Consider the following 22,366-nt stretch of genomic DNA (forward strand, 5'->3'; position numbering starts at 1 on the left):
TCCTGCAGCAGATCAATGGTTGCAGGAATTACAGGCAGTGCAATCCATGGTGCAGGAGCAGCTGCAGGTGGCCAAAGAGGCCTACAAGGTGGGCGCTGATCGGAGGAGGCAGGAGGGGCCGGCAATCACGGTTGGTGACCGGGTGTGGTTATCAACACGGAATCTTCCACGGCATCGACCCTGCCGGAAGTTGGATGCACGCTTTATGGGTCCATTTTTAGTAACAGCACAGATTAATCCGGTGGCGTTCCGCTTACAGCTGCCTCGGACTTTCTGGATTCACCCTGTGTTTCACCGTTCTCTATTGGTTCCAGCAGCAGGGGTGAGGCCGGATGCTGGGTCAAAGGCTCCTCCAGTCCCAGTGTTAGTGGATGGGGAGGAGGAGTATGAAGTGGCACAAGTCTTGGACTCACGGAAACATCAAGGGCGTTTGCAGTACTTAATTGACTGGCTGGGTTATGGGCCAGAAGAGCGCTCCTGGGAGAATGCTGGGGATGTGCATGCTCCTCTCTTGGTGCAGGACTTTCACCTTAACTACCCTTCCAAGCCAGGCCCAGCTAGGGCGGCAGGAGGGGATTATGGAGAGGGGAGTAGTGTAAGGAATGGTGAGTTGTCTGAGGATGAGGACTCTGGGGATGAGCAGCCACAGGCGGGACCCAGTACCAGCTTGGCTGATCAACAGCCAGCAGAGGCCTCATCCAGTGCAGACTTAGAAGAGGAGCAAACAGACTTGTTACACGTGCCCTCGTTCAAACAGCAAAGGGCAGAGAAGGAGGCGTTACGTCGATCTAAGCGGATTGCTAATAAACGCCAGCTGAACAAGGAACAGCTGTGAGGCTGAGCTGGTGTATTTAGATAGCAGTCCGCAGACCAGGAAATTGTCAGAGCTTATCTGGTTTGCCTGGGAGAAGCTCTGGACCGTGTACCCGTGACCGTGCCGTGTTCCTGTTGTATCGTTTTGGACTCTGGACTTCTTGGACCTCGTGACTCTCTCCTGCCCTTTGGAATCTGGACTGGCTTATGGATTTTCGTGACTCTCTCGTACCCTCACTGACATCTGGAATGCTTTATGGACTGCCTTTGTGTTTTGCGTAAGCAACCAGCAATTGCTCTACGTATTTCTGTTTCAGCTGTGTGACCAATACACCTTATTAGTTACTTCTTTAATTGCTGTGTTTGCTGTTTCTTGGCGTGCTTCCCAGTCTGGGCACTCTGCCCAAAGAGATAAGCAAAAGTGGCTGGTTTCAGACCGGCTTCTTCAGGACACCTAAACCCCTTCAAAATGTTGTGGCAGGATCTGAAGTGAGCTGTTCATGTAAGGAAGCCCTGAAATGTCACGGAGTTGAAACAGTTCTGTAAGGAGGAATGGGTCAAAATTCCTCAAAATCAATGTGAGAGACTAAGAGTTATAGGAAACATTTACCTGAAGTCATTGTTGCTCAACAGTCTGCAACCAGGTACTGAATCTAAAGGTTCACATACTTTTTTACGCATAGATATTGAATGTTGAATCAGTTGTGGATAAATAAACTCTGAGAAAGGATCATGTTTGTGTGTCGTTTGTTTAATCATGTTATCTACTGTTCTTTATTTAGGATTATGGGGTTAGATTAAGACCTAATAACTTTTTAGGTTGGAAATATGTGACAACCCTAGTAAGTTTACAAACTTTTTCTTACCACTGCAAGTATGTTTTCTCAACACAAACCAGGAAGTGACCATTCCAGACAAAATGTGTCACTCTATACTTTTAATTCTTGTCCCTCCCCCATAACAAACTGTTTCATCATGAAAACTGGTCCAATATATTTTTGAATTGAAGAATTTCTCCTTGCTGGAGATTATATCATGAAATAATCTTACAGAAAAAGGAATCTCAGGAAAAAATATAGAAAGGCTCAAATGAATGCAGTAGAAACTTACCTGCCCAGTGACTTCTGAGATCAGCCCCAAAGGGATTAGGCATTCTGGTTCACTTGCCTGCCCTGCTTCATCCACAAATGCATGTGTGAAGTGCCCAAGCCTAGAGTTGGAGAACAAGAGTTGAAACTGTCTGCTTGCGGTATGTTCTGCCACCCTGTGGTGTTGCCTAAGCAAACAGCTCCAGAAAAATAAGAAGTCTGCCCGAGTAATATTTGAAGGAAGGATTTCAATCCACTTAAAGTCTATACTCTGTTTTTTGTATAGGTTAACAACAGGCTACCTTGGGGCTGTGTCACATAAATGTTTCAGATGTAGGAAACGTTTGCTCTGCTTGCCTTCAGAATACACAGTCACCTAACCTATACGCAAGTCCAGTTCAGACATAACCCGGTCTGGTTTTCACTATGTGAGTTGCAGCAGAACTAAACCTTGTGCATGCCCTCTTTCCCTGTCTGCTTCCATGTGCCAGGAGGAGATCAGAAACTTCCATTTCCAATTTTAAACGAAGTACATTTCCTCGTGGGGTGATTTAATGTTATGTGTAGAAACTTGCTTCACGAGCCCCATATATTGGGAGTTGATGAGTGGATACGTACGAAAAGGCCTTTTCCATAGCACTCCCCAAATTGTGGAATCCTCTCTCTAGAAAGGTCCACCTTGTGCTGACTCGATCCATTTTCTGGCAGCAACGGCAACCCCTTTTTATCCTCTCAGGCCGAAAAGTGATGTTGCAAAGTTGTGTTTTACAACTGTCCTTTTCCATGCTGCCTTGATATTTATCATTTGTAAATTATTGTGCTGCTACTTGCAATTTCTTTTGTTTTAAGGGATTTTGCTAATTTTATTGTGTTTGCTTTCATTATGTATGTCACCCTGAGAGCTGCAGCTAAACTCATTGAATATTTTAATAAACTACTGTAACATTTACAGGCAAGATGGAAAGATGGTCTGAACATGGCAGGGAATAATTAATTTCATTTAAATCTAACCTTTACTCCAATTATCACAGGGCAGCATGTGTGTTTGTGTCCCATTTTATCCTTACAACCACTCTGTAAGGTAGGTTATAGGCTGAGAGATGATGATTGGCCCAGGATCACCCAGAACGCTTCATGCCTAAGTAGGTTGTTTTTTTATGATAGCAAGATGACATAGACCATGGTTTAAGACACCTTAAACCATGGCTTTAACGACAGTGAATAAGGCAAAAAGCTTTATTCACCATGGTTAAAGCTGTGGTTTAAGGTGTCTTCTGAACAGGGCCACACTGAGTCTGTTCAGACAACACACTAAGCCACGGTGGTTAAGCATTTTGAGCTAAATGTTATGGCTTAGCATGTCGTGTGAACCATTTCTAATCCTGGTGGCTACCTAACCACGGTTTAAACACGCTCACTAGCCCTTTGCTGCAAAAGAGTTAGCAGCCTAACCATGGCTTAGCTTGTCATCTGAGCAGGCATATTAAACTATTCCTTGACACAGTATATTGCAAAATACAACTGGCATAAAGACCATTGCATTTTCCATACAGTGGTGGGTCCTTTCGCCGTCTCTAGTTGTTCTCTGTTCTCTATCCTATCATAAGCCCTCCCATTATTATTTTTAAACACCTCAGTCCTGTCTCGAATGTGTCACCAAAACACGCATCCACATTTACCTTATTCCTATTTGGTAGAACATTCCTGCACTGCTGCACGTCACAATGATTATCCTGAACCGAGATGCTTGCCAAATGTCTTCCCCATCTTTGGAGTAAAGCTTTATTACATCACTAAGGCTCTGTTAACATAAGCAAGCAATTGTGCCGTAAGTAATTTTGTCATGAGCTAAATCTAGAGGGTTGGATCCAGGATTTGCCTTCTGTGAATGAAAGGGCTCCTCCGTTCATGGAAGGTGCTTCCATCCCTTTCCTTTTTCAGGGATTCCACAGCCCACACCATTCAGCAGGGTCCCCCAACGTTGTGTATAGCATTCTCACGGGCTAGTAGAAAGGAGGAGGCAGCGACGTCCACCTCTATCAAGCCAGTTGCACATGCCTAAATCTGGATCCAACCCACAACGTGCAGTTCAAGTACACAGGAAACAAAATCCAAACACCAAAACATAATCTTTAAACACTGGAAGAAAGATGGTGACCGCTTGATGCTTTATTTACCTATTTGATTTCTCTCCTGCCTTTCCACATAGACGAATCCCCAAAGCAGATTATGTTTTTAAAAAGGGTACATTGGAGCTGCTTCCACCCACCCACCCACTTGCTCTAGGGTAGCAGGTTCTTCCCCCACAAAACCCAGCTCTCATTAGATTATTGTGTCTGCTCCCAGCAACAATCATTCCATCACATTCCCTGGCCCTGTGCTCTTTATTTCTTTCCACCCTTAACTGCAAGTCTTTTCACTGCCCAAATACAGAAAGGGAAGACTCAGATGCAGCAGCTGTGCCTCAGGTGAACCGCTGAAAAACGGCCGCTGGATGCTCTTTTGCTTTCCATGCAGAACTACAGACCGTTTCACTGTCTAAGAGCAGAGCAGGAGGATTCAGGTGCAACAGCTTTTCAAGATTCTGAAGCAGCAGGACAATACAGTTTTATTTTTAAGCTATGACTACAGTACTTCTGAGTCAGATGACATAGTGGAGGGGCTGTGTGAAGGTAATTATGGTGTTCGTTCAAGTTGTGCAATCTATTCATATAGCTCTCCACACCTCTTGTATGTTGCATTTTAAGTCTCTCTCTGAGGTGCCCATTTAAATTCCCCTCTCTTCACAGAAGCAGTACAGCAGGGAGGTAACATAAACAATGACCAGATTTGCATCAATTAACTTAAATTCGCCTGGGTCTTTGCCACTATCATTAATCAGGCTGATCAAAAGTTGCTCCGTGATGTGTGAACCCAGTCGACATGGGTTAATCATAGGTTAAACAACCCAAAGTTAACCTAAGAATGAATTAATCCAGGTTCACACACATCACAGAGCAACTTCCAATTGGGCCTATTAATCCTAAAATCTGCAGATTTGAGATTCCACAGATCAGGAGTGGCATATCAGTAAGCAATGTTTAGAGGTGGCAACTGAGTAATTTGGAAAGTCAAGTATTGCTCAATACAAACAAAGATAAAGGAACAAAAGATTAACCTTACTGTATAAAGCAAACTCTGAGCATCAAATGCAGCAGGGCAAGGAACTTGTAGTCCTCCAGATGTTTTGGCCTAAAATTCCCATCCACCCTGGAAAGCATAGGCAATGGTGAGGGATGATGGGAGATGGTGGCCAAAGTATCTGGAAGGCCACAATTTACCCACTCCTGCAGGCCTGGCCCTCCCATGAAACAGGTTGAGGTGCCTGCATCAGGCAGCAGAGTGGGAGGAGTGGTGAATTGTGCTGCTTCACCCCCACCCCTAGGAGGGCTCACCAGTGCTGCCCTATACCTCCACTGGGTGTTCCGGAGAGCCCTACCAGCCACTCTCTCGCCGTGGCCTTTGCTGCAGCATGAAAGCAGTCAGCAGGGCTCTCTGGAGGAGCCACCCACCCTATGTTTCCCTTGTCCTGTGCTCCCCCCTCATACTTTTGCTGGGTGGGGACATGTGACAAGAGAAGGGGAGGCATGATGTGGCAATGGCACCATTCTCTCCCACCTCAGGTGGTGAGTCGGTTTGTGCCAGGGCTGCACCCCTGAAATATAAAGTGATGCATTTATGACAGAATGAAGTCACATGGAGTATGGCACTCCTTAAAACAAATTACCTCTTCGTTTCTGCTGGATGCATTAACTCTGACCATCACTCCTGGCTTTAACACATTGCTGCTGTGAAGTCGTAAACAAACTAGATCTGTTGCACTGTTTGATGGTGCACAGACCAATATTCGGCTGTCTGGTAAGGTGTAATGTATCTAAAAATGTTGAAAAAATACGTCAATCTTTCATGTTCTCTTTTGGATGGATGTTCTTAATGTACTGGGCAGTGAAACAGTACAGAAATAGAAACTGTACAGATTATTTTCTGCCATTCCTATTTCTTCACATCCCAAGTGTCTGTCCTTCAAGGAAGAGGCCAACGATGACTTTTCCCTATTCACAGATGTTCGAAATTACTAGTAGGAAATTTTATGAAGAGAGACTGGAACTACTAGTGATCTAGATGGGCATAATACTGCCTTCAGAATATCCCAGTGATCTATCAATTATGCAATGAAGTTTTCCCCCCTTTATTTGTTTTGATCCACCATGCAAGGTTTACATTAATACAATTTCTGAAACACAAGTAGCAGCCTTTTTCAAGCCAATACAGTGATCAGAGCAGCACCAGAGCAATTAGTGTAGATGGAACAAGTCATGTGATCCTCAGTTCGGTACTGAACTTTGTTAATCTTATTTCAGACAAGGCCTTGGCTTCCTCTTTGAAATAAAAAAAAAACTTCTCAGGAGTGGGAATTCATACCTCGTGCATGATTAAGTAAAAGATTTAATGAAGAGTTAAGTTTATTTTAAAAACGCAGGGGCAAGATCCAATTATATTATTGTTCTCTGTTACCTGTAAAATTGCTTCAATGACTGTGACAGTTTTGCCAGTTCCTGGTGGTCCAAAGACAATGTAAGGAGTTGGACGACATTCACCACTAAGTATCCTTTTCACTGCTAGTTTCTGATGTTCATTCAGCAGAGGGTTGAAATAGTCAAAGTCTCTTCTATTAGATGATGTAGCTCCATTTACTATATTCAAAATGGTGTATATATAATTTTAGAAGTCTTTCTTTCTCAATTAAAAAAGCCGTACTTTAAAAAGTTTTTCTATTATTTACAAAATGTGTAAAGACACAAATTTATCTGAAAAAATACCAGCCACGTGCAAATTATTTATCCTATAATGAAGCAATAGCTGATAAACATCTAAACTGCCATCTACCTAATCACTTTATATTAGCAAAAAATAAGAAAATATTAACATTATACCAACTTGTTTGTGTGGCGACTGTCACAATATCGGAAATGACAACTGCTTTTTTATCGTTTGGCTTCTTTTTTCCATTGACATTTTGCACCTTCTCATTCTGAGAATAACAAAAATGAGAAATAAAATGAACGCTTACAATATTTATGAACAGTAGCACGTGTTAAAGCTGGGGTTCGCAATGTAGTGCTCACGGTCCCAATGGGCCCCCAAAGGCCTGCCATGGTGCCCCCACCAGGCTATCTGCTCCCCTCAGCAGTAGATGACCTAAGAGGTCCATTAAAATGCTCTCCCTGATCTGCACTGCCCCTTTGCCTGCTTGTTGTCCCTGCTTGGCTTCTGCTGCACATACCCACTTCCATTCTGACTGATGGCAATACCAGGACTTTGGAGAAAAGAGAGAAGGATGCCTGGCGGCTGAGCAGTGCCTGACCCAGTTATGTATCAATGGTTTGAATGAGGAAAAATAATTAACACAGTGATTTGGGAAGGGGGGTAGAAAAAGGGGCAGCTGGAGTCATGTCAGGGGAGGTCAAGTAAGGGGGAAGACAGTGTCCAGGGAGGGGAGGGGGGGAGGAATGCACAATGGAAGAAGTCTGGTGAAGCGAAAACCTTGAGCTATCACAACTTTTGCTATCCTTTCAAGCAGAAGAAGTATCTGCAGCATCCATTTCTTTTTGCAGGTGTACTCTTTGGTATTATGTCAACGGAAAGCATTACAGGGACAAAAAGACACGGATGGTGCAGCCATGAAACTGCTTCAGAGAGAAACATACGTATATGAGTTGCTAACTTCCACTCAAGAACCATACAGTTTCAGGCAAAAAATTTAAAGCTACAGTACAGACACTCACTTTCACTTGACTTGATGTTCTGACAACCGTATTTAAGTACAAAATGTAAGTGAGTGTAGGAACAAATGTTTACTACATTTTCTTACAGATGAAGTGATGCATTTTTACAGCAGTAAATAATTTAGTGAAAAACTGACAACAGATTGGTGGCAAAGGTTTACCTTAGCTTCCTGTGTGATACTTTGTACTTGAGCACCATCTGAACCATGCCACCGCTTGACAATTTGAGGAGATTGCATTGTAAGACTATCAGGAAATAAAACTTTGGGACAGAAATTAAGGAGAGAGAAGGAGAGAGAAACACGAATAGTGTATCATTCTATTTTATCAAATGGATTGTTTAATAAAAACAGATGTTACAGATGATGCCAAAAATGTTTCTCTGCATTCCTACATTCTTCAAAGACCGAAGTTACAACAGCATTTTCCCTTTGGCTGAAGTAATCCACATAAAAATATATCAAAGTCACCAAAAATTAAACTAGTGCTTTCGCCAAGATGAATCGCCCCTTCGGCTGTGGACATGAAGAGAATTATAAACATTTATAACTTTAGAACCCAGGTCCGATTAGTGAGAGGGGGAGCACTTTCTGGACGCCCTGGACATGCACATCGCCGAGCGCTTGGCCAGCCTAGCCAGAACAGGACTGGCCAGGCAGTGCTTGGCAAGCTCACGAGGTGGGCACCCTGTGAGTTCTTCTTTCACTAATCCAAACAGAAAACAGTAATTTCAGTTGTGCCCTGAATATAATTCTGTCTCCCATTTGAATTCTGTAATTATACAGAGGTGACACATCAAATCAAAACAGAATTCATTCAATGGCATTAGTGGCTTAAAATCCAGGAGAATGTCATTTTGGAACTAGTCTGGAAGAGCTATATACACCTCTATTAAGTAATTATTGGAAGACCTTTTTTTTACCAAGCTTTCAAGAAAATCAACAAGGTATATCTTAACAGCACAGTGCATTGAGGTTAACTTTCCATGTAAAGTTTGCCTAAAATTGCATCCATACAGGAGCTGTTCCATGGGGTAAACTATTCATATGCAGCTTGCAAGTCCATTCGCATCCAAAATAAAGTACTGATAGCAAAATGATGCAGAGGTGAGGAGAAAGACATAAGATATTGCATATATGCACATGGTGTACAGTCAAGTCCTAATGTGATGCAATTTTAAACAGCAGCCACACCGCAGTTTTGTTTGAAGTAGGCGTGAATCTCCCACTATTGTCACAACATTCCTTAGAGGGGAACACACATCTCACCCTTTTCTCCTAAATGGATGGCTTGTTCAACTGCAAAATGGCATCTCCGGCTGGTAGTCCTGTCAACAGATTAGAATAAAAGCTAAACCTTAAGAGTCAAGGTATCAAAATACTAGGCCTGAGAGATACATTCTCTTAGGCTGCTGCTGTATTTATATAGGGAATAGGAGAAATTTCTAAAACCAGTTGCTTCAGCTCAGCCATTTTACAGCAGTAACTACAAAAATAAATAAATAAATAAATAAAATCTAAAGGCATTACCTAATATTTCCTCAAAGTTGCATGAAAAATATTTGTATTATAGGAAACATTTTGTTCTTAAATAAGACGGATATTTTTTTTAAAAAAGTAAAGGTTCATTTGTCTTCACCAAGTGCAATGTTGCTAGTATACTAATAAAAGCAGAAGTAGTCAGCACTAAATATGTATGTACACATAAGAGCTAGACGTTTTATGTGACTGTTGTCACAGCAGTTCTGCAAGGTTGAGTCACTTTTGTGAAGGCTGGTCTTGAGCAAGTCCACCATACAAGGTGGAAGAAAGATCCTCCCAAACTGGCCAGCAAGCACACATCTTTTGCTTCATAATGAATTTAGCTGTAACTTTTAAGAAAAAGCTCACCTGCCAACAGTAAATTCCACATCCATGGGCTCAGAATTATAAGACCGTTCAAACTCTTGGTTAAGCTTCAGAGTAACTTCTTCATTATGAATCTGTATAAGGAAAATAAATTACCAGTTTTTTTTAGTGCTTGAATTTCAGAAATCTCAACTCAGAAATATGTCAACTGTATCCTTTAAGCTTAAGAGTAAAATATTTTAATAGAAGTTAAATTGCATTTAGCTGTTGAAATTTGAAGAAACCAAAAGCAGTGAACACACGTAAGAAATCTAGTATGAAATATGATAAAATCATTCAAACCATTACCTGCAATGAATCCCAAAAGAAGTGAACTTATTTTCCTAGTGGCCCCATTCAGAAGACACCTTAAACCATAGCTTTCCTCACAGTTGTTAAGCCATGTTCAGGAGAAACCTTAAACCATGGCTTTAACCACGGTGAATAAAGCAGCCTTATTCACCATGGTTAAAGCCATGGTTTAAGGTGTCTTCTGAACACAGCTTGGCTTTCTGGCTTAACCACCATGCTTAAAGCCATGGTTTAAGGTGTCTTCTGAATGGGCCCATACTCATTTTCCATTAGAAGTTGTAGGCTGCAATACCATGAACACTTACTTGGGAATAAGCCTCACTGAACACAACAGACTTACTGCACTGTTAGAAAACAAAAATACAGAAAGCTGAAGAAAGCAAACACATCCGACTTACCTCAGTGGCATACGCAACGTAGTGGATTTCTTGCTCCAAGTAGTCTTGGGTCTTTAATATTACTTTGTCACCTAATTTAAAATATATACACATTAGGGTTTTCCCCTGTATGAATTACAGCAATTCATACATCTGAATGAAGAGGTCTAAACACTCTATCATAGGCAAGATGATCAGGACAGTATTGTGTAATAACTTTCATACAAAGGAAAACTCCAGAAATTGTTTTGATTTGGGGTTCCAAAAACTTTCCTATTCATCAGGATATTAATAAATGATATTAGAAACACAGGAAGCTGCTTTATACCAAGTGAGACCTCTGCTCCATCTATCCCAGTACTGTCAACACTGACTGGCAGCAATGGCTCTCCAGGATTTCAAGCAAGAGTTTTGCCAGCCCTACCACTGCACTATGGCTCCTATTAAGCTTTATATATATCTTAGTCATTCTGGTATCTCTGAAATGTTACCGTCAGCTTGGGAAATAAATGAAAACAGCAGGTAGAAAAATTGCAATACGTGTTTCACACTAGGTATTTTGGATCTTTAAAATAAAAAAGAGGATTTAGGTTTATAAACATACCCTAACCAAAATGCACTTAAAAGGATCATGTAACGTGGTTCACATCAACAGAATACCATTCTTCTGATTGTGCAATATTAACATTGTATTTAACACTACAGGAAGCCCATACCTGAACATAAAGGAGGGCGACCCTCTGTGACCCCTGGCACTTCAAGTACTAGGTAGTTCCCATTCTTTTTTAAGGTGACTCCACACATGGAGAAATCCTTCAGTTCCATCTCTTCATGGATCTCCTCAAGCCACAGCAGAGCAGAAAAAATTGCTTTATAATTAGCTAGAGACAGACCCTGAAATGAAATGAAAGACATTTTGACATCATTTACGTTACAGAACTTCAAAAAACACAAAGGGCTATGAAGCTGTGAACTCAATATCAGACCACATTCCTTTCAAGGACCACTACAATGTACATCAGATGCTCAAATTGTCAATGAGCATCTCCTACGGTATAAAACAGGGACTCGGCTGACGCTGTACTCAGTGCTGGCTGAGTTCCCTACCTACATACTCCAATTTCAGAGTGGAACTTTGTCTCTAGAAAGGGATGACTAGAGGTTCCCTCATCTGATGTGCTACTTTTGTTGAGCTGGGGGCTAAGTTTGAAGTAGCCCCTTAGCCTTCATTTTTGCCATCCTTTTAAAAATTATTCCAGTCTTGACTTGTAATTAATACAACAGTCCTAATTCTGGTCCACAGAGGGAATGAAATTGTTAGCCAATTCTCACTGAATTTCAGCTGGACATGGCTATGTCCTGCTTCCTCAGCACCTGAGTAGGGCAATTCTGGAAGCAAAGCTTTTGGAAAACTTTACAGTAACCCGCCGCTTTTCCAAGAGAAAAGACCACCTTTTATATGTGCCCATCCTTTGCCTAAGAACATAAGAGCCTTGTTGGATCAAGACAAAGCTAGTCTGCCTTGTTGTTTAATATAGCGGCTAAAGTAGATGAAACCAGAAGTAGGACAAGTGCAACGGACCTCTCCTTTCATGCCTGTCTATTTTCCTGTCGTTTCTCTCTACAAGAGGCATATTATGTGATTCAAGTGTAATAGCTCCGATGATTTATTTCAAGTTTTTCTACTATTCTTTATCTGATCCAAACCTCTGGAAAGTCCGCCAGCACTGAAGCCATTCCAGATCTAGCCATAATGGCTAATAAGGCCATAAGATTGTAGTATATCTGAGCTATGCATCTGTCTGTTTAATTTGTAGAGATTATACTGCGGTGACATCTTACCTCTCCAAGATGTGGCTGATAAACCAGTACATCCAATTTCTTCTCCACACATTTCTTTAGTCTATCTGGAATGGGGTACTGAGGAATGAAACTTGGTAGCTGTCTCCTTGTGTTTCTAAGGTATTAGAAAATCATAGCAGCAGTTTATTCTCAGGATATAAAAAGGATTTTTTACCTATTACTGTCAACCAGTTAGGATGGAAGTTCATTTAACAAGATTAACAAAACACAGAAGAATCAGCCAGCAAATGAATCTTACATTCCGCTTTTTAAATTTAGTATAGGTTCTTTGTTATTGCAGTAGACAATTTCAGACAAAGAAAAAATGTCATGTTTTAACTACTACAATGAGTCCATTCTAGAAGACCACCAGGATGCTGCTGTTGGTCCAAAATATCAGCCTCTTCATGCAATTGGGCCCTAGAAGTATATACTTTTATCTTATTCCCATTTAAAGTTGTGTGATTTCCAAGTATATATCATCCCTAGATTGGAAGAAAAACAATTAAGAGCCTTAAATTAAGATTTTTTTTAAAGACATATGCACATTTATATGGGATCAGTACTTTAAAGAAGTCTGAAAGTGGCTTTATCGGTGCAATTGGCAGTACCTTTTCCATTCTGGTAAAACCGTTGTTGCCCTTGCGTTCTGGAATTCAGAAGTGATTTGACATTGTTTAGGGAAAAAAGGCTCAGTGGCTGCTATTAGCGACTCCTCTTCTGTTACTATAACTGCTTCAATGTAGCGACCAATAATGCAGTCAGAAAAACACAACAACAAAAGTTCTTTGCAACGACCTGGGTTTCTTTAAAGGAATAAAGAAAAGATTTAAAGCCATAATGAGGCAAAGCATACAGGAAAGTAGTCTTTTATTCCAAGTTATGTCATACATGTGAACACGATAGCCAAAGAGTACATGGGCATATTTACTACTAGTTTGGTGAATAGCAAATTTGGGAGATTGACAAAAGCACTGGATGATGGAGACGAGGTTGTAGAACAGAAGGGAATTATGCATACAAATGTATCTGACAATGCTTGTGAATGAAGGAAAATGAGACAAGCAACTTAGCATTTTGACTACACACTGTGAGAGTATTCATCTACAGTAATGACAGTGGAACATGGAAGGCGTGACTAATAGAGAAGGGGCTATCTCTTTATTATTAATGACCTTAATTGTGTGTACGTGAAAACACCAAGTAATTGCTATTCTGTAGGTTTATCGTTATTGTAAGCCATAAGTGTCATTTAATGTCTTCTACCATCTATCCCCACCCCTCACCCTCCTCTGCCACTATTCTACTTGTTGCTCATGGCTCTTTTACTCTTATTCTCATCATCACATTTGGTTGCTGGTGACTCAGCTGCTCCAATGTTATAGCCTAGGATAGAGGTAGAGAATCCTTTAGCTCCCAGGAGCCAGATTGCACACTGGCTCATCTCCTGGGGGGGCCCAGATGTCAGTGGGTAGACCATTCATCTCAAAGACCCCACTCTTAACATCACAGGGAAGTTCCTCCATGCAGACAGGGACAGGAGCAATTATTCCTGCCTTTTTTAAATGGAGAAATTCCTTTTGTCTGTGCAAAGAGACAGGCAAAATCTCAGGGACGGAGGAAGGCAGCATCTCTCTATCGCTGGGAAAGGAGAGCCCTGCTGTTATCTTTTATCAGTGATTAGAAATAAGAGTGTGGCTTTCTGTCCCTGGGAGGGGACTTCCATGGGCCAGATGAGGAGCCTCTGAGGGCCAGAGATCCTTCACCCCTGACCTAGGATATCAGAGAGACATGGTCAGCACAACTAGTTGCTTTAATTAATGTGGAAATCTTCGACCATAAGTTCTTTCAGCCATCTTACTAGTGCAAACTGGCTGGGTAGGAAGACATTTGCTGTAAGAGACAGACTCCTTTAGCTGTTAATAAACAAGGATTAATTCAACAGCCACTGTGGGTAGTTGGCACACTGCTTAAAGAGCTAGAATTTCCTCTTGGGTGGCAGCCACTTCCCTGATGAGATCAAGTGATAATTATGTGATTCCACTCCAGTAGTGCAGGCAACCATAACTCCTCGAAGCCTCAAATTTCTGGGTGAGGGGGAAGAATATTAAACCATAAAAGTCACATATATTTATGTTTTTAGATAGCGTTATCTTCTGAAGAAAACACACACACAGGGAGATACAAAATCACTGAAGTTGTATCATACATTGGGAATTAGCACCGCTGGTACTTTAATATGCATATTCCACTATAATTCCTTTCGGCTACCCATTAGAGTCCTGGACACCAATACAGAGGACCATAATCTATTGTTATGTTGTGAACAGCAATGGAAGAGAACACATGCATACTTACTTTGCAGTGCATGAAATCACTACAGAAATCTTAGTCCTAGAAGGAAGAGAGATCGCCCTGTTGAGGTCTGCTGTTTTTTCTTCTCCTTTTTCTTTTTGCTCTTTTTCACCGCTTAATTTTTCAGGTTGTCTGATAAAAGAATTGTCATGGTCTCCAATACTGTTTACACACGCAGATTCAACTTCTGTATAAAAAAAGAAAACAAATCAAGCAATTCTAATTATGCCATGCAGAACATACAGAGAAATTAGCCATTATATAGGGTTACCTGAAGCAGCTTCTTTAGGGACAACAGATGATGCTTGAGATGCTGTAGAACTCTCCTGCCCCATTCCTGGCACGTGAAGACAAAACTGGTTCTCTCTATCCCAGCCACCTAAGTTGCAGCTAATTAAAGAATGTGTTGTTTCCCCTTTATTTCTAAAAACAACATACGATTATCAACACTTGAACCTCAATCTTGCACGTTTATAAAAATCCATTGTTTCAAGATATAACATATCAGGCGATACAGCCCATGATTTTCAGAGAATTTTCTAACTTACACCGATGAGCAGATGAGATAATACGGTTCTTAGTAGAGCACACCTGGAAAACATACTGGGTCGGTTGGCTCCAGATTTAGGCATGTGCCACAGGAAGGGTGGAAGCAGACTTCCCCATCCCCTCCTCTCCACAGCAGTCCCGCAAGCCCCCTAAAAATGCTACACAAAGGGTCAGGGGTGACCTGCTGAATGGGGTGAGCTGTGGTGTGTGTGTGGGGGGGGAGGGAAGGGGGATCCCCCCAAATCAGGTGGAGATACTTTCCATGAAAGTACTGCCCATGGAAGGCAAATCCTGGCCCAACCCATTATGTTTTGTATGCTGCATCTCCACAGTTTTGTGTCTGGCAACTGATGTGCTAAAATATGCTTATGATAAATGCATAGCAAGAGACTTAACACAGGATTCTTACACCAGGATTGTTGTCTCTATCATAATTGTTACTTCTTACTATTTAATGATTTGTTTTACATCCTGTCTTTCCACCGTAAAATGGCACTCAAGGGGCCAATACTAGATTGTTTGCCTTCTTTGTATAAAACCCTCCTGCAACTATCTTTTATTTGCTTTAAACTTGTTGACTGTGCTGTATGAAATAGTTCTGCAAAAACAGTGCTGTCATACCTTTAAGAGAGAACTTCATGTTTGGGTGAATATGAGCAATGTGTATGGCAATTGATTTGCCTGTTATATTTGCTATTCGCCTGTTTTTCTTTTACACACACCCTTTGGCTTCCAAATAAAGTTAGTTGAGAACTTGTGAAGCAGGGATGGGGAACCTCCAGCCAACTTGGCCCACTAAGCCAGCCCATCTGCCCACAAGGCTTCAGGCAAGGTTCTGCTGGGAGATTGTGGGAGAAGACAAAAAAGGGAAATCCCTGCTGTAATCTCCAATCTGTGATTGGAGATTACAGCTAGGATTCCTCTTATTTAACACACTACTCGCTCTCCCAAGTGACAGGGGAAGGTGAAGGTCAGGTGAAGCATGGCCCCCAGCCTCCAGAACTGGAGAAGCTTCAGCCAGGGACCCAATGACATCAGGGGACAGGATTCTGCCACATGACATTATCCAACCCACAGGAGGGGAGATCAGGAGGCAATATGGCCAAATATGGCTCCCCACCCCTGGCATGAAGCCTACACATAAGCATAGTGCAATATGATAAGGGGAAGAGTCATGGTAGAGATATGATTTAATCTGTCCATTCACCATGAGATGCAGCTAGATGCATTTATATTTTCAATTATTTATATTTTCCAGTATGACTTAATACTATTTGCAAAAAGTATGCTATTTGTTTCACTGACCCTCCCACCTTCAAATGTCCACTTCCACAAAATATGCACATCTAAAAGCCCAGCTACAGAAGTGCACTATGGGAAGAAGGATCATTCTGCCATGCCCGGCAAAGGTTTGTGGGCACGGCAAGGGAAGAGGCGTGCCCAATGGTGATTGAGCATTTGGGTCTGGCGCCACTGGGCTGGGAGGAGTGACCCAAGAGATAAAAACTGGGCACTTCCCAGCCCTCTTTGCTTTGCACGGCTCCCTCCCTCCCTCCCTGTAGGCAGTGTGAGCTTGCTGGTTGCCATTAGGGGACCAAGTAGGATTTTTTTACTCATGTTCTGAATTGGCCATGAGTTTTTTCGCCTACTCCACACTATAAGACAGCCAGGGAGAATAAATAGGTTGATTTGGCGGATAACTAATTTGGTCACATTTCATTACCGGCAGGTAGGAACGGGCATCCAGAGGGATTGGAATGGTGAGCATTCAGAGGCACTGTTTTCAGTGACAGGTAATTCCCGAGGTCCCCCAGTGCTGAGCCTTGTGGTCAGGCTGGGAGATACCTCTGAGGCCGACCTTTCTCACCCCACCTTGAGTCTAGTGGCCTGGGTTGGGGGGTGACAAGGGAAGGTTTCCCTACCCCATAAAGGGACAGCCAGGGGGAGGGCGAAAGAGGCAGCGCCAACCCCCTGGACAAGAATGCTCGCCCTTACATAGTAGCAAGGCCTGTGTGCAGGCCAGGCTGGATGCCCGTTAGGATTACCCCACTTTTGCAGAACTTGAATATATGTGGCCCGTTTAAACCCAAAGTTCTGTGTGTCGTCTCTTTATTCTTGCGTCTGCCCCGCAAATATATCATGTTTTAGGCATGAGAAATGCCTTAAAAGGGAAAACCTAGGCAATAAAAATCATAGTTACAACTTACTCTATCCAGATCTCCATGCTTTTACACTCTCCTAATTTGAGTTTTCCAAAGTTTATCAGTTTTGACACTTCAAGTCCTCCTTTGTCTTTCAGTAAGTTTTTGTATGGCTCATTCATGTTGATTTCTTGGGTTAGAGATGCCCTGGAGGAATACAGAATTAATCCCTGTGTTGCATCAATCAATCTATATACAGCAACATAACAAATCTATTTCAGAACAATCAATTTGTTTCCACCATGTATGTGCTGCAATAGCCAACATGAACCTGCAGCATTAATGTTCTTTTCTTAAGTTAGAAAATTAAAACTGACAGAACTCTCAAAAAGGTGATTCAAGTAGATAAAAATGTAAATAAAATCAATACAGACTTTAAAACAGACTCTTCCTTATTTTGAGAATCAGAAGATGGAAAAAGTTACAGTGACTAGTAGTACTGTCATGAAGGCATGCATTATGGAGAGCTGCTATCACGAGCAATCTTGAGATTGTGTCAGAAGGAAAACATATCATGCTATAGGAGATTGCCATGTGGTCATGCTTCATTTTGTGCAATTTAAAGATGTTATAAACAGGCCTGCCATTAAGACTATGACTATTACTAGAATTTGTCCCTATTAAACAAGTTGAAGACTCAGTGTCCTAGATTTATGGCATAATTCCAAGCAGCACTCTATCTTAAAAAAAAGAAAAAGAAAAGAAAGAGGTTCAACCGAGTTGCCAATTTAACTCATAATCACTGGAAAAAATTATAATCACTGAGCCAGTACTTTTACAGTGGACTCATACTTGGTTTTGCAGGAGTATCAGCAGTGTGTACGGTTACAACCTAGGGGCTATCGAGAGCCCTGGAAATCCTGGGGTGGCTACGAATCCGCACTGCATCAATTATATGATGCAGCTGCCGATTTGGAGCCACCCTGGGGCAATGAACAGAAGACCCGCAGCAGGAAAGTTGGGGATTTTTCCAACCTTTTGCGTTGAAGCGAGGTCAGTACAGCTCTTCCCCATCTGTCCTCGCTGAATTGCTGTGCTGGGGGGCATTCCTGGGTGGAAAGCAACCTTGCTGGAAATCAAGGAATGGGGTGGGCCTGGCGAGCCTAATGGCCGCCCAAAAGCCTGCGCTGCCTCCCTCTGTGTAAATAACTTGCCATCACCCTACACCAGCAATACCCCAGGTTTGTCGGTGGAGCGACAGCAACTTGGCATTGTGAAGACTGTCTCCTAGTATCTCAGATTGTCTGTGCTTTGTAAATGTGGCCTTTGTTTTTGGAAGAAGCTCTGAACTTCATTGGTTTACTATGTGCTGAAGCTGTGTTATTGAAAAAGGCGTGAAGTCAACTCTAATTAATTGTCTGCATTCGCTAGAAAAGCTACAATTTAAAAGAAAACAGAATGAGAACTGCTATTATTTAGAGCTTACATGAGAATCATGCAAGACTGTTTATAGTTACTTTAAGACATTCAAAAAGGACTTTAGATTTTATTATTGTTTAGAGACTATTATTTCACATGTTCTTATGCTGAACCCTGGTACTAAAACTATTATGAACTAGGTTCTAGCAATGGATCAAATTAAGTGAGGATTGTAGGGCGGGGGTGGGGTAGGGAGGAATAAGAAAAAGGTATGTTCACCTGTGAAAGCACTCTGCACAACTTGGTTGTAGGTTAAGTGCCAGCACATACTGTACAAAAATAGTTTTGTTTTTATTTGGTCAGCTATAGAGATGTGAAGGCCCGAAAAATTTCAGAAGAAAACCCGTTCCCCCCTCCCCATTTTTACCCAAAGCCTTTTTAAAAAAATTTCCTGAAAAATTGAAAAAAATGAAGAAAAAATGTATTGTGGAATGTTTTATTTTAGCATGATGAATAAAATGTTTAAGACAAGGTATTTACTTCTCCAGATGATTCATAAAAACTATGTACAGTATCAGATTATTACATTTTCTGTGCACCGAGGACAAACAAGTCCTAGGTTGCAAACTGAGACTACAACTCCCAAATGCAAGAGCAAGATGCATTTCTGCCTCTAGGGTGCACTGCCATTGAAGCAGAGACTGAAACCGATAGCTATAGCTCAGAAAATGCGTCTTATGAAATTTTATGCATATTCATTGAATCTTGGTGCCCCTCTCATTTTCTCAGTTCTTCTTATGGGAATGGGTGGCTTTATGTCTGCTTGACACTGTGGGGGACTAGCGGAGACATAAATAATTTTCTTTGTTACTAATGTTGATGGTTTCTTTTGTTGTTTTTAAAATTGTTTTTTTGCCTGCTCCTCATAAACTGGCAAAACGAAAGAGGTTCCTTACAGTTCAGGTGTTCCTTACAGTTCAGGAGCTTGTAACTCTGTTACCAAAAAAAAGCAAAAATTTAAAAATGTAAATTCAATTTGTAATAATTGTTTGAATATACTGTTCTTTTAATATACCAAATGTAATAATTTTATGCCAAACCAACTTGGACATAATTACAAAGTGACTTTCAATCTGTAAAAAGTGCTAATATTGTATTATTTTCAATTTTTCCATTATTATTTTTTTTTGTTGGACTGGGAGAAGGGATTTGAAGTAGTAAATACTGGAAGTCTGAAAACATAGATTCAGGATGGAGGGGTGTGAGATTTTCCCTTTCACATACCAACAACCTTTGGAATTAGGAACAGAAGATTTGTGGTAGCAGCCAGGAACATACCTATTTTGTAAAAATATACTATGTATATTTAAAAACTAATAATGATATGTTTGCACATGACAGACATATAGACCCTGTTCAGACAACACACTAAGCCACAGTGGTTAAGCATTTTGAGCTAAACATTATGGCATAATGTGTCATGTTAACTATGACTTAGCATGTTGTGTGAACCATATCCAACCATGGTGGCTATATAACCACAGTTTAAACATGCTCACTAACCATTTGCTGCAAAAGGATTAGCGGCCTAGCCATGGCTTAGTGTGTTGTCTGAACAGGCCCATAGTATACATATCCTGAAAAGCTTATTACAGAACAATCTTATGGTCCCTGGGAGAGTATCCCAGGGACAATAGGATTATTTGGAGTTCCCCTCCTGAGGCTGTAGACACTGCCATACCTTCGAGAGGGGGACTCTGAGCTTCGATCCCCCACCCTTCCATGGGTGTTGCGCAAAGGACTACGCTGACTGCTTCCCAAGGTTGCAAATGCAGCCTCTGAGAGGAAGAAAAGGGGGCATTGTGGTGGACAAGGGAAGGAGGGAAGAGCCAGGATACAAGAAATCCTATGGACTCTTCAGACCTCACCCAGCCTCTGCCAGCACTCCCTCTCTAGACAGGCTTAGAGGGAAAACGTTTAAAAGGAGAATGGAGAGTGAAAATCACCTCTGGTGCTCCTCCTGCCCTGTCAGCAGCAGTCTGAAAGGACATTTCATAAGAGGAAGCCTCCAAGATAGGACAATTCCTTCTAACTGTATCAAGTGTAACTAGCAGTTACAGCATAGACTAGCATATTATGGCATTAGCATATTTTGCTGTTCCGGAAAACCACAAGGTCTAAGATGTATGAGACACAGGTATTATTCAACACATTTGTTTCCAAGTATAAGGACCTTGTACTTATAGTTAAGTATAACTGACGTAATTCTATATAAAACATGTGTAAATTTTTATTACCTAATTTTGTCTGCTGGAGCCATACAGAGTGCTCTCCAAATATAACATGATTGGTTACTTTCCACAACAACCACGTTGACCAGATCATGCCTTTGGGGCAAATAACCATCAGGAAGACTCAGGCAATCCAGAGTGAAAAATGCACAGTCATCTACAACGCCAATTTTTCCACATACACTGGAAATACGAACCTATAACAATTGTAGTTCTCATTAGACACAATAAAAACTTAAGTGCAATAATCAACGTATGCGTTTTAACCCAAGTATGCATTAAGCCATTTGAGATTACTGGATAAGGCTGTATCTCAAGTCATCCAGTCACTCAAAGCCCAATAGTGCCACAGAAAGCTAATATAATAAATTCTACTTAATTATATGTTCCCTATAGGGAAACCATGACAGTTAAATTGCTTTTGTTTTTTAGTTTGATCTTTTAGGTTAAGAAGCCCAATTCTAGCGATTTTGCTGCTACAAACAGGTTTCATAGATATTAGAATTAAAATTATCTTACATATGTTATAGTAGCTCCTTTTCTTCCTCCCATTATATTATAGTAGTTGATAAAATATATATAAGAAATTCCTAGATATAACCAAGCATTACTGATACCTTGTCAATTCTCTTATACCTCAAAGGCTTTACAGAAATGGCTTCACTGCTCCAAGTTGTTGGGTTAATAACATATTCTGCTTCCACCCAATCGCCTTTATAAGGATCAAAGCCTTAAAAATAAAATTACAAAAGTTTTTTTTTGTATTTATTATTACATTTACATCCTATCTTTTATCTTCTGCAAGGAACCCAAAGTGTCCTTCCCCCTCCTCTCCATTTTATTATCCTCACAACAATCCTGTGAAGAAGGTTAGGCTGAATCAGTGACTGGCCCATTCATTAGAATATGTTATCTGAATGGAATAGTTAAAAGGCAACAAATATCTAGTTATATCAGAACTTGGATTAACTACATTATTATTCTGAACATTGGAGGCCAAAGGCAAAATTTCAAAATGGAAAAGGAAAAATACTATAAAATTCAGAGGTCCATACATATTTTGATCACATCTAAAATTATATACACTATTCAAAAATAAAGACCTTTCTACCATGAGCAAAAACATCTTGTGAAAGCAAGGCAAATCATATATATTAACATACTAAAAAATAATATTCTTTTCTAAACAAGTGTATAGAAATAATTTCCTACTAATGCACTATTTTTAAAAAAATACTCTGTAATATAAAATCACAATTGTGATTATTATAAAAACCATCAGCAAAAATATAAAAGTTACCTTCAGAAACCTCTTTCATAGAGAAGGAAGTTCTCTGATTAATGTAGCCACCAGCAGCAGTTACAGATGTAATACTACCGATGAGTGTCTTACTATCAGATTCCATTTCATAAGGATATTCACTATCTTCCCATTTATCAGAGACACTTTCTACCTGTAACAGTAAAC

General features: G+C 41.0%; 1 protein-coding gene across 1 annotated transcript in view; it reads right to left on the minus strand.

Moving 5' to 3' along the window:
* The window catches only part of MOV10L1 (Mov10 like RNA helicase 1), a 51,977-nt gene that overhangs the window by 20,818 nt on the left and 8,793 nt on the right, over positions 1-22,366 (minus strand). Inside the window, exons 3-20 of the mRNA XM_063135011.1 lie at positions 22,199-22,352; positions 21,516-21,628; positions 20,905-21,095; positions 17,255-17,395; positions 14,770-14,921; positions 14,502-14,685; positions 12,755-12,949; positions 12,144-12,258; positions 11,018-11,195; positions 10,323-10,393; positions 9,616-9,707; positions 8,995-9,053; positions 7,864-7,988; positions 6,879-7,035; positions 6,456-6,634; positions 5,668-5,814; positions 3,581-3,702; positions 1,924-2,023 (exon numbers count right to left, since the gene is read on the minus strand). Of these exons, the coding sequence (XP_062991081.1) occupies positions 1,924-2,023; positions 3,581-3,702; positions 5,668-5,814; positions 6,456-6,634; positions 6,879-7,035; positions 7,864-7,988; positions 8,995-9,053; positions 9,616-9,707; positions 10,323-10,393; positions 11,018-11,195; positions 12,144-12,258; positions 12,755-12,949; positions 14,502-14,685; positions 14,770-14,921; positions 17,255-17,395; positions 20,905-21,095; positions 21,516-21,628; positions 22,199-22,352 (2,475 nt within the window). The remainder of the gene's footprint in view (positions 1-1,923; positions 2,024-3,580; positions 3,703-5,667; positions 5,815-6,455; positions 6,635-6,878; positions 7,036-7,863; positions 7,989-8,994; positions 9,054-9,615; positions 9,708-10,322; positions 10,394-11,017; positions 11,196-12,143; positions 12,259-12,754; positions 12,950-14,501; positions 14,686-14,769; positions 14,922-17,254; positions 17,396-20,904; positions 21,096-21,515; positions 21,629-22,198; positions 22,353-22,366) is intronic.

Source organism: Elgaria multicarinata, chromosome 9, assembly GCF_023053635.1.
Source record: "Elgaria multicarinata webbii isolate HBS135686 ecotype San Diego chromosome 9, rElgMul1.1.pri, whole genome shotgun sequence".
Taxonomy (NCBI): domain Eukaryota; kingdom Metazoa; phylum Chordata; class Lepidosauria; order Squamata; family Anguidae; genus Elgaria; species Elgaria multicarinata.